General features: G+C 47.9%; 1 protein-coding gene across 1 annotated transcript; it reads left to right on the top strand.

Annotated features, from left to right (window-relative positions):
• Positions 1-10,240: 10,240 nt before the first annotated feature.
• On the top strand, positions 10,241-11,962 carry CH63R_10954 (aldo/keto reductase; the record flags this gene model as incomplete). Its single annotated transcript, XM_018305928.1, has 4 exons — positions 10,241-10,290; positions 10,355-10,802; positions 10,866-11,179; positions 11,287-11,962. 4 exons carry the CDS (start codon positions 10,241-10,243, stop codon positions 11,960-11,962), a joined length of 1,488 nt encoding a protein of 495 aa, XP_018155352.1.
• Between the last annotated feature and the right edge of the window lie 447 nt (positions 11,963-12,409).

Genomic DNA, 12,409 nt, shown 5'->3' with positions numbered 1-12,409 from the left:
ATTAGTTATTAGAATAAGTAGAGTTAATTTTAACCTAATTAAACTAAGATACTTATAAAAATAGTTAAATTTATTACTAGAATCCTAAGTAACTCCCCTATTCCTTTTTTACTAGAAGCCCCCCCCCCCTAAGCTCTTACTTTTTAAGAGTAGGACTAAAACTCCTAATTTTAAATTTAGTAAGTTAGCCTTAAGTTTAAATATACTTAAATCCTCTAATTAGATTACTAAGAAGGGGGAAATAATACTACTAAAGTTAAATTAGTCCCTTCTAACTCTAAATTACTCTTATAATTTTAGTAAATTTACTAATATAGTAACTTCTACTTATATATACTCTAAGAGTCTTTACTAAAAGCTTTATAGAATAAAAGTTAATAGTACTACTTAAATTAATTAATTAACTAAATGCAATATTAAATTTATTACTAAATTTACTTAAGAGGAATATATTAATTTAATTCTTAACTCCTATAAGTCTATTATAGTATAAATTTAACTTTAGAAGGTATTTTTTGTACTAATTTGCACACTTAAATAGGAGGGCTATTAATAATACTACTAGAGTCTAATTTAGAATATATAGAAAAAAAAAGAGAATACTAAGAATTAAATAGAGGGTAATTAAGATAGTATAAAGGGAAAATATACTATGCACAAGTAGTAATTCTTATAAACTTAATTAGAATAGAGTTATTATACTCTTATATTTTTCTTTATTTTTATTTTACTTTTTAGAGGTAAATACTATACAAATAGGGGAAAGTAATATTTAGAGGGTAATATAGGAGACTTTAATACTCTAAAATTTAGAGTACTTCTTAAGAGCCTTTAATACTCTTAAGTCTAATTAGACTAGTATTATTTATATAGTCTTAGTTTCTTATATTTTAAATTTAGTTTTCTTAAACGTAGATAAAGTAGAGAAATAAGGCTTTTTTAGAGTAGCTTAGAGGATAATATAAGTACTCTAGACTTAATTAAACTATAAGGAGTTTAAAATAAAAATTTACTTATTTAATAGCTATTTCTTCTTTTATACTCTATTATAAATTATAAACTCTTAATATTATAAGTTAGACTTTAGAATAATAAGGAAATAAATATATAAAATACTAATTTAAGTATAAAAATAGAAATAAGTATTATTAGAGATTTAATTAAATTAATATAAACTTATTATATATAATTATTACTATATTAAGTATAGTATTTAAGAGAGTATTATATACTATTTAGGAGATAAATTTAAGTAGTATAATAGAAAGGCTAGCCTACTATAGACTTAATTAGAGTAGACTATATTTAAAAGATATAGTCTCTATACTATTACTTTATTTCTATAGTTATATTTCTTCTTATAGATATTTATATATATTTAATTTTATAACTATTTACTCTACCCTTCTAAGCTACGTATTGTATAAATGTATTTTTATTTTTCTAGGATTTAGTAAAGTGTATTAAGTATAATAATTGCATTAAGTTTTCTACTAATAATCTTCTAATAATATCTCTACTTCCGTCTATTAATTGTACTATACTTACTAAATAGTGCAAATTACAGCTTGCAGCTAGCCTAAGTATTACTTAATTATTGTAATTCTTAAAATGTCCTCCTACTACTAGGCTATCCTACTAATAAAGAAGTAGAGCCTCTACTGCAGGACCTACTTTATCCTAATAATTAGGCTTAAATTAGCTACTAGGCTATTAAGAAGAAGGAGTACTAATTTAATACTTGCAATATTAATTACAGTATAATTGTCTATTCTAGTATTAATAGTAATAATACTATACAATAATTTCCCTCTATATTATTTAATAATAGTACTTATTTAAGCTACTATTAACTACTATATAACCTCTAAGGGGTTATAGTTAAGAGGGTAGGGTAAGTTAAAGGGGTTATCTATATTAAGTATAACTATAATTAAGAATATAGTTTAATTAAATTAGAAAGAAGAATTTAATTTAGTTACTTTAGTTTTATACAACTAAGGGATAATTTGTCTAGATTGCAGGTTTTGCAAATTGTAAGTATAGTTAATAGGAGAATCCTAGGAGATTCTATCCTTACTAACTATATATATCTAAAAAGCCTATATTTTAAAATTTAATACCTCTATAGTTAAGAGTTCTTAATCTTAATAGTATAGACCTTAATAGTAGTAAAGCTATCTCTAATAGACTATACTAATTCTATAGTACTACATATTCTTAAATAAACTACTTTACTAAGTTAATAGTATAAGAATAGAGTATAGTACTTATATTAGGCTTTTTACTACTATTTTTTTTGCATTATATAATTAGTCTTAACTACTAAATTTAATTAATTCTACACTAGTTAAATTAGCATTCTTAAATAGCTATTTACTCCTTACTATCTACTTTTAAGTTCTTTATACTTTCTTAATTTATATACCTTTCTAATTATTATATTTTTATATACTCTACTTACTATAATTACCTCTAATTAAAATACTATATTTATATTATATAGTTAAATAGTCTAGTAATTTAATTAATTGTAGTCTAACTACTAAATTTAAGAATTCTATAGAGATTAGTAATCTCTATAGACTAGTATTTAATTATAAATTATAAATATAATTAAAAGTAAAAAGTCTTAATATAGTATATAACTCTAAATTATTATTCCTTAAGTATTTATAAGCTATTAGTTTATATATTATTAAGTAAATTAAAATAAGTATAATTTGTATTCCTTATTCTATTAATTACTAGTGCGTATTCTAAGGGTCCTTTATTAATAACTTAAGTGTTACGACCCGTCAAACATAACAGGACCAGGGGACGCCCCCACAGGGCGTCTGGCGGTTACGAACAAGTTATAAGCAAGCAGACACGGGAAACAAGGGTGACTCCTCCGGAACGGAAGAACTATGGTGCAAGGTCACGTGGAGATAAGGAAGTGAGCAACTGATTATGCGTGAGCACGATTGATCACGACGTGAGCGGGAGCACGACCTTTCGCGAACTTTCTCTTCACAAAGTATCCACTGTTAGTAGCTGTTAAGATCATAGAGGGCTCCGGCCCACCGCACTATCATTTCTCATCATCAGCCCACGTGAGCTGAATTTCACCATCATGGCCGTCTCTCTAGACGCAGGGCCATCGATCACGGTTCACGGGGACGCCAGTACATCTCGACGGTCTGGACGTGTCCGGAAACCGACCGCAAAGGTCAGAGTGGTTGAGCAAGTCAGCTACCAAGACAATGCGGAGCTTAAAGACGAGATCAACAAACTCTCAAACCTCGTCCAGGATCTCCTACGACGGGACGCCGAAAGGGAACAGTTCCTGAAAGACTGTTTGATGAAGATCGAATCCTTGGAGAAAGAGCTTCAGGAAGAGAAGCAGCGTTCAGACCGGCACCAACGTGGTCTAGCAAGGTCCATGCATGCTGTTAGCACAGGACCCAGCGAGTCTGCCCAGAGTCTCCAAGGGCATCCCTTACACACAGCCCAGAACCAGCCGCCCCAAGTTCGGTCCTACGCGATGGTGGCAAGCCAGCCACTTACCAGACAACTGCATGAAACAACCCCAGCAAAACAAGCCGCAAACCGGGCGGCTTCAAAAGACCTTCGCATCTTCGCACGTCTGCCACCTGAAAGCCCGCTCCGCAACGAGAGAGCCTACGACATCTACGCGTTCGTTCGTGAAAAGCTAAGTCCCCAAGCTCGAGAAGCCCTCAAGGGGATCGACCATGTCAAGACAGGATTAGCACTCCTACCATCGTCAGCAGATGGGGCAAAAGTCCTGCTAGAGAACAGAGAACAGATTGCTGCCCTTCTCCAGGCACAGGCGGTCGAGCAGCGCGACACCTGGATCCGGGCCTATATCGCAAACGTCCCTTACACCAGACACTGCCTGCTCACCAACACTGAGCTGGAAATCACGACCGAGGAGCTCCTTGAAGAGATCCAGGCCACGACGAAACTCAAGCCCGAAAAAGCATACTTTTCCAGAAAAGACGAAGCCGAAAGGCTAGGCACGGTGACAGCCTGGTTCAAGGCGGAAGCCGTAAGGCAACTACCAAGGCGCCTCCGTTTGATGGGGGCCAGCGTTTTCGTCAACCTGCAGTTTCCGAAGGAGAAGAGGTCTCCCCAATGCCACCGCTGCGGCGGCTTTCACAACGAACGAACGTGTACCAGAAGGAAGAGATGCCTCAAGTGCAGCTCTCCTTCCCACACGACCGAACAACACCGGGCACCTTGCGGCGGCACTGAGGGTCACGATGGCTGTGACTGCCCCTTTAAGTGTCCGTCGTGTAACGGGCCCCATGCCGCCTTTGACGTGACTTGCCCTATCAGACCAAAAGTGGTGAGGGGCGTAGTCCAGAGGAGGAACAAGGCACAGCTACGGGCCATCCGAGCCGAGGGAGAGAGATCGTGGAGGCTTGCGACCCAGCAGTCGCATCAACAATCCCGAGAAAGAGGAGAAGAGATGGACTGCAACCAAGCTAATGAGGGACATCAGGAGAATGCGGCCCTCTAGAGTCCTGCAGATCATGCAGGCGAACGTGGCCAGACGACCGCTCGCACACGAAACGGCACTGAATCTAGCCTACGCGGCCCATGTCGACATACTGCTACTTCAAGAGCCCGCTATCCGCTCGGAAGAGAGAAGGCTCACAAGATGCCACCCGGGCTTCGAGATCTTCACCCCAGTAGACAACTGGATTGAAGACAGACCAAGGGTGCTCACCTACCTCCGCAGAGGAACGGGACTACGGGGCGTACAAACACGCCCGCTGCCCAGCCCATCCACAGACCTGCTCTTCCTACAACTCCTGGCGGGAAAGCGGAAAGTTCTCACAGTCATCAACGTGTACAACGCCCCTTGTGGCTCGCTGCGACCAGGCCAAGCGATTAGGGATATCATAACAGCCTGGCAACCCGGACACCAGGAACGTGTGTTGGTCGCGGGGGATTTCAACCTCCGTCATTGGACCTGGCAACCCGAGGCGACCAGCTCCTCGGACGCTGATGACCTGGTGGAATGGACAGAAACCGTTGGCCTTGTCCTCCTGTCGCCGATAGGTGAAGCCACACATAAGGACGGCAACACGTTAGACCTATGCTGGGCGTCCGGCAGCCTCCACGGGGCATCCACCAGCATAGAAACGTCCCTACACACAACGTCAGACCACGAAAGCCTGCTGACCCGGGTCCCCTTGGCCCTAACCGATCCGGTCGACCCAACCCCGGGGAGGTTCCGGCTTGACACAATGGACGAGAAGCTCTTCCTCGACATCCTTCAGCGAAGTATACATCCCGTGCGCCATACTGCAAGCAACGCAAGAGACCCACAGGCTCTGGACATGCTAGCACAGCAACTCACAGATTGCCTTGTAGAAGCGCTTACGGCTTCTACAAGGCGTGCGCTTGGCAGAGGACCTGGGAGACCATACTGGGACGAGAACTGCAGGCGGAAACACCGAGCCTACACGACCAAGAGAGCAACTGTGGCAAGACTCTGCGCCTTGGGAATAGATTGTCAATGGGAGCGAAACGAGGAGGACGCTCTGAAACAGGACTTTCTCCATCAGCTTCGGCGCTCTAAAGACACGTACTGGAGAGGAAAGATCGCCGCAGCCTCCACTGGCAAAGACGTGTTCGAAATGGTCGGGTGGCAGAAGGCCAAGGGATCCTTCCAGACCCCTCCACTCCGGGATGGGAGCAATCCAACCGCGCTCATCTCACAACCGAAGGAGAAGCGGGATCTGTTCGCCCGCGTCCTCCTCAGAAATGCTGCCATCTCCACGGACATACCAGCAGAGAGCCCAGGACCTCGCCTGGAGGCCAATCTTCCTTTCCCGCGTGTCACAAAAGACGAGGTACAAACGTCAATCTTCTCTGCGAGAAGCACCACCCCCGGGTCCGACGGAATCACAACGGCCGTCCTCAAGACAGCGTGGCCCGTTATCGAGGACATCGTCTTCCGGCTCTACAGCGGATGCGTATGCGAGGGCTGGCATCCCACCTGTTTCAAAGAAGCTATCCTAGTCATCCTGCCTAAGCCGGGCAAGAGAGACAGGGCGCTCCCGCGCTCGTATAGGCCAATCGCGCTGTTGTCTGTGCTTGGAAAAGGCTTGGAGAGACTTGTCGCAAGAAGGCTTGCCTGGATCACAGTCAAGTTCCAGGTACTGCACGACCAACAGTTTGGGGCCCTCCCCCTCCGCTCGTGTAGCGACCTCATCGCTGCTGCCATCCACGATATCGAGTGTGCCTGGCAAAGAGGTCGTGTCACCTCTATGCTTACGCTCGACATCAAAGGGGCCTTCGACGCTGTGCTGCCAGGGAGGCTGATCCGACGCCTCCGATGCCAAGGATGGCCGGAGAACCTCGTGCGGTGGGTCTCGAGTTTCGTCCTCGGGAGAAGAGCAAGAATAAGGCTAGACGGAGAGATGGGGGACGTCTTCGACCTTGAGTGTGGGCTACCACAGGGCTCGCCCGTGTCTCCCATCCTCTTCATGCTTCACATCGAACCCTTATTCAAGCTGGGCACTGTTCATCCAGGCAGGAAGCGATCTCGATTTGGCTACGCCGACGACATTGCCATCATGGCAAGCTCAACCTCACTAGAGGACAATTGTGCCCTGCTAGCGAAAGAATGGGAAGAAGCCCAAGAATGGGGGGCGTTAGAGGGAATCACTTTCGACACCGATAAATCCGAGCTCATCCACTTCACCAAGAGACCAAAAGATAGAAACCCGCCAATCACCGTCAGACTGCTGGACGGGAGACAGCACACAGTTCAGGCTGTCAATCAAGGGGCCTCCCTACGGTGGCTTGGGGTCCACTTCGACCGGAGACTCACTTTCAAGAACCATGTGAAAGGCCACTGCGCCAAAGCATGCCAAGTGGTCAACGGACTACGGGGACTAGGGAACACCGCCTGGGGCGCGCCGACACACCTGCTGCGCCGTGCTATTACCTCCTGCGTATTGCCCATTCAGTACTATGCGTCAGAGGCATGGTGGCCGGGCAGGAATCGGATCAAGAACGGACACATCGCCTCGAACGGGGTCAACGGTCTACTCAACCAACTCGACATTACGCAAGCCAAGGCTATTCGAGCCGCACTTCCTGTGTATAGAACGACGCCTGTATCGATCCTACAGCGTGAAGCTGCCCTGCCCCCAGCAGAGGTGATGCTAGATGCGAAGCTCCATAAAGCCTCCGTAAGGATCCATCGCCTTGACGATCGACACCCCCTCCGAACGAGGCTCGGAGAGAGGCCCGGACCGGACTCAAGACTACGGCGAATGGCAAGCCTTATCGAGAGACATGCCGAATACATCGACCCGCTAGAGCTACCGCCTTGGGAGCGCTCAGCCGACTGGCACACAGCCCTGAGCATGGTCGGCTATGAACCAAGGAAGACCAAGGATGAACTGGCCACCGCCTTTACAGACAGATTGGGAGCACTCTCAAAGCGGGACATTGTTGTCTATACTGACGGTTCCCAAATGGTGGACGGTAGCAGAACAGCCGCTGGAGCAGGCTGGGTCGGGTACCAGGCCACACGGCAGATCTTCCGAGGATCAGAGCCGCTCGGCCACCAGACGGAGGTCTTTGACGCAGAAGCGCAAGCCGCTTTTCGGGGCCTACTGGAAGCCATGAGGTCCCCCACGGCGCGGATGGCAGACAATGTTCACATCTGCCTCGACAACCTCGCAGTCACAGCCAGACTCGTCACCCGGAGCCCAGGAAGCAGCCAGGCTAGGTTTAGGGCCTTTAGTGAGCTCTCCGTCTCTTGGGCACAGAGAGGACGGACGAGCTGGACGAGGCCTGGCAGGGTATACATTTGGTGGTGCCCTGGACACACGGGAATAGCAGGAAACGAGGAAGCAGACGCTCTTGCCAAGGAGGCCTGCAGACAAATCCCAGAATCACAGCCACAGCCTACATTGGCGCACTTGAAGCGGGAGTCCAGAGCAGCCGATCTCCAGGCTTTCGCCAGGAGATGGCCGTCAATCTGCCCTCGGCAGTATGCCGACCTTGGGATAAGTCCTCATCCCAAGCCCCCCGAACTTCGCCTTCCTCGGCATTTGCTAGGAAGGCTATATGCGGCAAGATCGCATCATGGAGACTTCGCAGCGTACCACGAGAGATTCGCCCACCAAGACGCACTGCTTCACTGCAGTTGCGGAAGACGCAAAACCCCAGTACACTTCTACTTCTGCAAGCGTGGCCGTAAGGCCACCCCGCGGCATCTCCGCCGACGTATGGCGAAGGCAAGCATAGATTTTCTGCTAGGTACTACGCAGGGAGCTTCTCTTCTGTGCGAATGGATGGAGGCGACCAATTTCTTTTCCGAAATCTGCCCAAGTCACTGAACAGGAACGTTAGGTGAAGACGGCAGCCTGTAAAATAGTTTAGATTAGGATAGACCATGTCGGCATCGCCCGGCACGTCTCTTTTTACTCTGGACGTTAAATACATCATCATCATCATCACGACGTGAGCGCTCACGCGCCCCACTTCGAGTGATCACTCCATACAACACCTGGATTACTGGTAATCAGGTGTAAGCCAAAACCTCAGCAACAGACACACGGGACTTGTATATAGGATGGACTTGGACGAACTCAAGGACAGACTTCCATAGCTCTTCAGCAATCAACTTTGTGATTATCCCCTCGGATACTCTCGGCACCCTTCACTAGTGACCAACGTTACCAGCCCCTTGTTGAGTATACGACTGATCACCGTATCCTCTGAAGACCTGATCCTTTCAGCACGACTTACAGCACTGTTCCCCAGCTTCGTTGCCTCAGCTTCTGCTAATAGACACTACCACGGAAAGCCGACCGTAACATTAAGAGTAGACTTTAAAAGTTAGTAAAATTAAGATTACTCTCTTAATTAATTTTTTTAGTATTTTTATATTATTATTTATAAAGTAATAGGTCTAATTAGATATATCTCTAGCCTATTAGGGCTAATATGCAAGAGTGTAAGTAAGTATGCAAGTTGGCTTAATATTAGGCTGTCCTTAGTTAGGTTGGTACTAATGGTGTACTGTAATGCTTCCTGGCCGGCCTCTGAGGTTTCAATCCGTCTCGGTCTCGGTCTCGTCAACGGCGTCGAGCGTCAAGTGGTTTGGGGTGATGGGAGGTTGAAGCGGTGGCTCGATAACAACGAAAGCTTTCCGGTTCTAGTCGATCAAATCCCGGTCAGCACCTTCGAATAAGCCTTCGCATGACTCTTGATGACTGCTTTAAAGCCTCCTAATGTCCGCGAGGCCGAATGAGAGAACACCAACACCTGTACTGCAAAAAAGAAGCTTTTTTGGTAATCCTTATTTGAAAAAGCCAATCCCGTTACCCTAACCCCCCGATACTGTTCCATCTCCTACACGCCTGATCCTCTGCATCACCTTCCTCGTCCTGCTGTATCTCTTCTTCCTCCTTGTCCAATGGGACCGGACCGACTCCATCACCAGCAAGCTCCGGCAAACCGGCATCGTCAAACAACATCGCCTCCGCCGTCTCTGTACTTATTACCCACCCCGACTGGTATCGTGATATCACGGGCCCCCATAGCCTTCACCGTCCTCAAAGAGTCGACCCTCGTCCCCGGAACCGGTCATCGGGCTCCGTTTGTTTGCGAGCCGGACCTCCGCCATTGTCCGAGCCACCGAGGTCCTCCACTACCTGTTAGTTTGAGCCAAATGATGCACAGGACAGAGGTGCGCGCGAGAATAATCAAAATAACCAGATGATTCTGACGACCTCGGGAGCCCCGGTCAGCTCTGCTCTGTCTTTTGGCAAAAGCGAGGTCTATTGGTCCTCGATGCGAGCGATAGATAGATGCTTTCTTGCCCCGATGACAGGGCAAATTGGGTTCTAGCACACGTCGTGCACGCTCCTCCCTCTCGGTCCTGTTCTCTCGATTAGTGTTCACTCGCGTTGTTCGTGATTATCCTTTCTATGCTTCGGCGGACGTATTAATTAGGTTTCCGTCCCCCTCTCACATTAGATGTCCTTTCCGGGCTAGCCAGGCCTTCATTGTCTCATCGCTCTTCATCCCTCTCTCTCACCCGTCGATCAACTAACAATCTTCCTGGCAGATTACTCATCTTTTTTTCTTTCTTTTTCCTTTTCTTTTTTAAACCATGTTTCGGTATGAATAGCCATAGGAACGGTGTCAGGAAAGCCACCAGGCCTCGCGCCGAGCGGCCAGCGGACCGGCGCTGCCTTTCATGCCGCAGACGACGGGACGCGGTAAGGCTTTCATGGGTCACAGACGGAGGTGGGGTTGGTGATCCTCACGTCGCTGACCCATCATCTCAGTGCAAATGCCGATCATTGCGCAGCTCTCGTTCGGCGGAATGGCAGAGTTCGTCCTCGGGGACGTCTCCTATGACGCAGTCGTCGCCCGAGACGGCCGAGTCCAGGATCACGACGCCAGGAGACCTCGGCCTCGCCGCCGGTACTTTGGAGCCCCTCCATGCGGCCATCACGGCCGCCTTCTTCGCCTTCGTCGGCGATTCGCTTTCTCCCATCACCGACATATTCTCCATCTCCTTCATGCGGACGTACCTCAACACCTCGGTACTCGTCCGGACCGTCGTGTCGACGATTGGCAAGATTTGTCTGGAGTTCCAGAAGCGCGCCAGCCTGGACAAGAAGCGGGCTGCTGCGGCCGCCGTGATGAAAGAAGACCGCGCCAAGCTGAACGAGATTCTGGAAAGGCTGACCGGCCCGGACAGCCACGACCAGCATGTGATACTGCTGTACGGGATCCTCATGATCTACGCCGAGGTGCCTCGAACGATGTGCTACCCCCACAGGAGACTTTTTCACCCGACTAACTCGTTTGCATAGTTTATGACGAGTGACACGTGGGTCTACTTCCAAGCAATATTCCGGAAGTTGTCGGTCAAGGTCCAGGAGCAGTACAGGCAGAGGAAATACAGGCCCCTCCTCTACTTTGACAGAGGCTTGCTCATGAACTTTTCCATGATGGGGTCCTTCTACGCCATAGTATGCTTTGGGGACACGTTCCTCGTCGACCTAGACCTGTACGACCCCTCGCCGTTTGAAAGGGTGGGCTCGCTCGCCAGCCAAACCCGCATCAATTCCGCAATCTTCCACCGTTACACCAAGTTTATGGAGCATTTTGCACGCTTGCATCACAGGTAGGCAGTAGCCATATGCGTGGAGAGTGTGGCGATGCCGAATACCGAATGCCGAAGAAGAAGAAGACGAAGAAGAAGAAGAAGACATGTGCTGACGACATGTCAAGGGCCTATACGTGGGTACAACAAGCTCGCAGCGTCATCAGGGACCGCCACCTTACGGAGGATGTCCCAGCGGCGGAACTGAAAGGGATGCTTGCTGTGAACGGGCTGTGGCAGAAGGGAAAGGACATTGTCGAGAGCTCGACAGTGGCCATTGATGTGATGGAAGGCCTTCGCGAAGTAGGCTACGATAACCACGATGATAATGACGACAACGGAAAAGACGACAACGGAAAAGACGACAACGACGACGACAAGGACGACGACGATGATGACGATGAAATAGCCAAGGCCGACTTCAAAGTCTTGAGGGAAGCCTACTACCGGTACTCGATCATGGGCCTCACACGCACCTTTTGCGACCCGGTGTGGAAGCTCGTGGACGAGAGCCTGCCGCGCGTGGGGGACGTGTGCGACCTCGAGGCCCACGGCGAGTTCGTCCGCGAGAGGATCGCGCAGAGGCTGCCGGGCGTGGGCATGGAGGCGTGGAGCTACCTGGTCATCCTCGTGGGCGTCGGCATGGAGTCGAACACGGAGGAGAACAGGAAGAGGCTGAGCGGCCTGCTGTACGACATCATGGGGAAGGGGTTCGCGAGCGCGGGCGCGTTCCTGAAGGACGCGAGGCTGGCCTGGGGGATGAACCACCCGTTGGGGCTCAAGTTCCATGGCCCGGCGTCGTGAGGAGACGGGCTGCTGCGACAGGAAGACCCGGAGCCGAAATGGGAAATGTTTGTTTGCCAAACTGACGAGAAACTTGATGTTTCCAAAGGGGGAGGGAGGTTCTCGTGTGAATTACATCACGACCTGTCTGTCGGTGGAAACAGAACTTCATCACAACTCGGACAAGACCACGACATAGTTCGGGTTTGACATGTCTCCAGGGACACAGCAGTGAGCGAGATTTGAATGACACTCATGAAGATAGTCTAGCGGCTCAGGTAGAAAGTGAAGAAGACGCCGCTCCATCGCACGCGCGGAATGGAGTGATGAGAATAGACAAACTGCCATATCATCCATCGCATCCAAGTGTGATCCGAGCACGAGCAGAGAGAGAGGCAACTTTTGACCGCCATTGGAAATCCCGCGAGTCCCATCAGCCATAATGACGTCATCTTAATAATCCCCCAC

The sequence above is a fragment of the Colletotrichum higginsianum genome (assembly GCF_001672515.1).
Source record: "Colletotrichum higginsianum IMI 349063 chromosome 7 map unlocalized unitig_7, whole genome shotgun sequence".
In the NCBI taxonomy this organism is placed as follows: domain Eukaryota; kingdom Fungi; phylum Ascomycota; class Sordariomycetes; order Glomerellales; family Glomerellaceae; genus Colletotrichum; species Colletotrichum higginsianum.
The sequence above is the reverse complement of the archived record's forward strand: the minus strand, read 5'-3'. Positions and strand labels throughout refer to the sequence as shown.